The 5000-nt window shown below is 70.2% G+C and overlaps 2 protein-coding genes across 2 annotated transcripts; one reads left to right on the top strand and one right to left on the bottom strand.

Annotated features, from left to right (window-relative positions):
* Positions 1-175: 175 nt before the first annotated feature.
* On the bottom strand, positions 176-1795 carry EMIHUDRAFT_244502 (hypothetical protein; the record flags this gene model as incomplete). Its single annotated transcript, XM_005769448.1, has 3 exons — positions 176-424; positions 593-745; positions 878-1795. The coding sequence occupies 3 exons, from the start codon at positions 1793-1795 to the stop codon at positions 176-178; spliced, it is 1320 nt and encodes a 439-aa protein (XP_005769505.1).
* Positions 1796-1876: 81 nt separating this feature from the next.
* EMIHUDRAFT_244501 (hypothetical protein) lies at positions 1877-4862 on the top strand (the record flags this gene model as incomplete). Its single annotated transcript, XM_005769447.1, has 7 exons — positions 1877-1900; positions 2040-2185; positions 2456-2666; positions 2808-3308; positions 3480-4238; positions 4365-4529; positions 4704-4862. 7 exons carry the CDS (start codon positions 1877-1879, stop codon positions 4860-4862), a joined length of 1965 nt encoding a protein of 654 aa, XP_005769504.1.
* Between the last annotated feature and the right edge of the window lie 138 nt (positions 4863-5000).

The following is a 5000-nucleotide window of genomic DNA, read 5'->3' as shown; positions in this document are numbered from 1 at the left end:
TGGAGTTGCACATGTGTCCCCCCGAGAAATAAATCTCGACACACAAGTCACAACAATGAGGTCGCAACCCGCCTGTCCCTTGTGCCCGACCACCCATCCCAAACAAGCGCAGCTGTCAGCTCCGCTCGAGACAAACGGTTTCACTGTGTTGGGCGCGTCGCATGTCCTGAAAGCTTCATGCCGCCCCGCCTGCCTCATCCCAAAAGAGCAGCTCCGTCAGCCGTTCCACTTGCGCCACCAGCCCGCCCTCGGCCGCGAGCCCCGCCCGCGCGTTCGCCGCCGTCACCGCCGCGGCGAGCGAGCAGTCCGCGTCCAGGCCGAGGTGCGTGCGGATGCGAGCGACCTTTTGCTGCAGAGTGGCGCGGCCTTGGCCGCCTGCGCCGTTGGCAGCGCCGTTGGCTGGTGGTGGTGGGCGCGACTCCGCCTTGAGAGCCGCGAGGCGACCAGTCAGCTTCTCCTCGCGGGCCCTCGCCGCCTCCTCGCTTGCACTCGCCTCTGCCGCCTCGGCCCTCGCCTCTGCCGCCTCGGCCCTCGCGGTCGCCTCGCGGGCCCTCGCCGCCTCCTCGCGGCCCCTCGCAGCCAACCGTTCGACCCTCGCTTCCGAGATTGCATGCTCAAGCGCCCGCTGCGCGATGGACTGCTGAGACTGCGCCACCCGCTTCCGCTCCTCCGCCCGGGCCGCCTGCTGCCGCTCGCCCCGCACCTCGCGCTCCGCCAGTGCATCGGCTGCTGCCGCGGCCCGCGCCTCGCGTTCCAGCCACTCCTCCCTGTCCCGCTTTGCCGCCTCGGCTGCCAGCGCCGCACGCCGCGTCTCCTCCGCCACCCTCTCTGCGCGCCTCGCCTCTGCCGCCGCCGCTTCCTCGTCCTCGCTCTCCACGTCGACCTCCTCCTGCTGCGCCGCACCGCAGTTGCCTCGCTGGCGGAGGCCGCGCTTCTTCTTCTTCTTCTTGCCCGTGCGCCGCCCCTGCGGCCCCAGCGATGCCTTGGCCTCCTCCGCGATGAGCTCATCCGCCAGCCGCTGCCGCCACTCCACCTCAAACTCGAGGTCCTCGGCCGCTGCCGCCTGCGGGGCAGCGCACTCCTGCTGCTCCTTCCGGGCTGCGAGCGCGCGGCGTGCCCGCCGGTACTTGTCGTCAGAGAGGGCGTCATCCGGTGGCTCATCGCGGCTCAGTACGAGTGGGTTGAAAGCAATCCCTCCGAGGCCGGGGAATTTGAGCTTCAGGCCATTGCCGTTTGCGACGCTCGGAAGCGCACGGCCGACCACCTCGCCTCGCGTTCCGTACTTGAGCACGGCGTTGTTGTCCAAGCAGAGATCTGATCCCACGAAGTACAGCAGCTCGCCCACACGAAAGCCTCCGGGCAGAGGCACAGGCGGGTCGCGGCTCAGTTCTGTCAGGCGGCAGTCAGTCAGGAGGTCGTTCTCGGGGAAGAGCATGGCGAGGCCCTTGTCTCCAAACGTGCCCATCACCTCGCCCGCCTCGCCATGCTCGACCATGTCGCCATTCTCAAAGGTCTGATCACGCCCAGTGAAGTGTAGTAGGTCACCCACAGCAAAGCCGCCAGGCAGCGGTGGAGCTGGCTCAAAGCTGAGCTCGTCGACGCAGCAGTCGATGTGGTCTTCGATTGAAGGGAAATACACCTCAGCAAGCCCGTCCTCGATGTCCTCCAGGCTGGTGACCTCGCCATACGTACCGTACGCCAGAAAATCGCCGTCGGTGTCGCGCTGCCACCGCGGGTATCCGCTGCCAGTGAAGTAAACCTTGTCGCCGACAATCAATTCAACAGGATCCACCATTCACGTTACGTTTGCCGGCTCTCTCGACGCAATTCACGCGCTAACTCTCGACCGGCAAGCTGCACTCCAAAGTGGCCCAGGATGGCGCCGCTGGGGGCTAAGACGGTCTTCTTTTTCGGCAGTGTCGCGAGCCGTGCTGCCTCTGCGGGCGGCCCGGGGCGGCGGGCCAGTAATGCTTGATGCCTCCACTGTGCTTGATGCCTGTATTTTTTCTTTTTTTTTGCTCTTGATGGCGCCCCTGCAGCAGTCTGAGCTTGAGGCTTCCGCGCCGCCAGCGGTGGCGGTGGCAGAGGGCTTGCGCCTGCACCTCTCGAGCAGCAACAGCACCGGCTACAAGGGCGTCTACTTTCTGAGCGGCCGCTTCTATGCTCAGCGACGGAGGCCAAGGGGGTCTCTCTCTCAGAGGCCGGACCGCCACCTCGGCTTCTTTGGCTCGGCGGTGGAGGCGGCGGTGGCGTACGCGAGGGCGGTCGACGAGGCGGAGGCGGCGGCGACAGCGGAGGCGGAGGCGACGACAGACCGAGACGAGCACCCCACCTACCAACTCCGCCGCGCAGCCGCGACGAGTACGTCCCTGGCAGCCGCCGCCGCCTCCACCTCTACCGCCACGTATGCGCGAGGAGACCGCGTCTCGTCGGCACCGCGGCCCGGGTATGGAAGGAAAAAGGCGTGGTTCCCCGCACGGATCGCCGCAGTCAACGCAGACGGCACGTACGATTTGGTCTACGAGGATGGCGACGAGGAGGAGGGCGTCGCGGCCGAGCTCATCCGGCCCGAGCAGGCGGCGCCGCCCGAGCAGGCGGCGCCGCCCGAGGCCGCGGAGCAGGCAGAGGGCAGGAGCCCAAAAGCGCGCAAACTGGCGCGGCCGGCCGTGCCACCGCCGACGCCGCCTCCGCAGCCGCCGCAGCCGCAGCCGCAGCCGCAGCCGCCGCCCAAGGGGCTGCCAGAGCCACCACCGCCGGGGTCCGCGCCCGCAGCAGCAACCCTGCCGCCGGGCTGGAGCGTCGAGCAGCGCACGACCTCCTCGGAGCGCACGTACTCCATCTACCACAGCCCAGCGGGGCTGCGCTCCGCCTCGCTGGCTGACGCGTGGCGCAAGCACGACGCGGAGGCCGAGGCGGAGGCGCTGACGCTAAACTGGCTGGATCGGCTGCCGCCCCGCCGGCTCAAGCCGCTCTGCGGGGCGAGAGGGCTGCCGACGTGCGGCAACTCGGAGGCGCTGGCGAGGCGGCTGCGCGAGAGCGGCGGTCTGAGCGTGTCGCAGCTCAAGGCGCTGTGCGAGGCGGAGGGCCTCGTCAAGCAGGGCACCAAGGCGGAGCTCGCCCGGCGTTTGCTCGACAAGCAGTCTGCGGGCGCGGCGGAGCCGGCGGCGGGCAAGACCGCGACGCGCGGCAAGGGCACAAAGCGGCCGGCAGAGGCAGAGGGGCTGCGGCTGCACCTCTCCAGTAGCAACAGAACCGGCTACAGAGGCGTGTGTGAGCATCACTCTGGCCGCTTCGTGGCGCGGCACGTGGTGGACGGGAGGTACTGCAGCCTCGGCAGCTTCGGCACGGCGGTGGAGGCGGCGGCGGCGTACGCGCGGGCGGTCGCGGAGGCGCCGGAGGATGCAGCTGCGGAAGAGGGGGAGGAGGCAGAGGAGGGGGAGGAGCGGGAGGAGCGGGCAGAGCCGGCGCCGGTGGTCGAGGAGGCAGAGGGGCTGCGTTTGCACCTCTCGAGCAGCAACAGCACCGGCTACATGGGCGTGTTCAAGGTGCGCTCTGGTCGCTTTTCGGCCGAGACCGGCGGTGGCGGCAGATTCCTACGCGCGCATCTGGGCACCTTCGACACGGCGGTGGCGGCGGCAGTCGCCTACGCGCGGGCGGTCGGGGAGGCTCCGGCGGTGGTGGCAGATGCGGGAGGGGTGCGGTTGCACCTGTCTAGCCGCAATCCCACCGGCTACCGCGGTGTGACCAAGGATTGCGGCCGCTTCCGGGTTGAGATCAAGTTGAATGGGAGGCGGGTCCACTTGGGCACTTTCGACACGGCGGTCGAGGCGGCGGTGGCGTTCGCGCGGGCGGGCGGGGAGGGGCTGACGCCGGCCTCACGCGGCAAGGGCACCAAGCGCCCTCGCGAGCTCGGCTGCTTTTGCGACACCGACCGCCACCTGCCGACCAACAACCTGCCGTTTGAGGGCGTGTGGATCAGCTGCGACGCGTGCGGCCGCTGGTGCCACGGCGAGTGCGCCGGTGTGGACAAGCAGCAGGCCGAGGAGGCGGAGGAGTACATCTGCATGCCCTGCGCTGCCGCCGACCAGAGCGCGGGCGCGTCCTCCGATGGCGGCTCGCCGCTCATCGTTGCTGCCGTCGTGAGCGACGGCGACGGCTCCGACGGCGACGACTCTGCAGACGGCGCAGAGTGGGTCGACGCGGAGGTGGTCGAGATGGCGTTCGACGGGACGAACGCCGTCGGATCTGGCCGCAGCTCGGGCGAGCCGAGCGGCGGGTCCGACTTTTTGATCGCGCCGGGCCGCGCCCGGCCGCCACCGCCGCCCTCCGGGTGGGTGTGGCCGCGCGAGGGGGGTGTGATCGAGGTGGAGGTGGAGGAGGAGGAGGGGCAGCCCGCCGCGTGGCTCCGCGCGACCGTGACGGCCGTGCTGGAGGACGGTTGGTTTCAGGCGCTGGTCCGCACGCCGTCCGACGAGGCCGGATGGCACGACTGGTTCTCGTGGCGCGAGGAGGGCACCGACTGGCGGCGCGTGCCGCCCCGCCAGGAGGCAGCGGCGGAGCCGTCATCGTCGTCGTCGGCGGCGGCCGAGCCAGAGGCGGCCGAGCCAGAGGCGGCCGAGCCAGCGGAGCCATCAGCGGCGAGCCAGCGAGGCGGTGCGATCGAGGCGGCGCCTGCGGGCCCGGCGCCGTGGTCGCGGGCCGAGGAGCAGCACCTTAGCGAGGCGATCCGCGAGTCCATGCCCGCGATCCATGCGCGCTTCGCCGCAAAGGAAGGCGGCGGCACCGCCCGCTCGGCTGAGGAGCTAATGGGTCGCTTCGTCGCGGCCGCGCGCTGGCAACGCGCAGAGGCGGCCGCGCGCTGAGTCGGCCAGGGGGCAGGGGCAGGGCGCGGCGTGGATCTGGAGAGTTGGAGCTGGAGAGTTGGATGAGAGACAACGAGACGGGTTGTATGCTGACGTGCGGGTCTGGTGGGGGTGGGGCGTGGGGGTCAGGTGAGAGCA

Source organism: Emiliania huxleyi, assembly GCF_000372725.1.
Source record: "Emiliania huxleyi CCMP1516 unplaced genomic scaffold EMIHUscaffold_422, whole genome shotgun sequence".
NCBI lineage: Eukaryota > Haptophyta > Isochrysidales > Noelaerhabdaceae > Emiliania > Emiliania huxleyi.
Note: the sequence above shows the minus strand (reverse complement) of the source record. Positions and strands in the feature narration are given on the sequence as shown.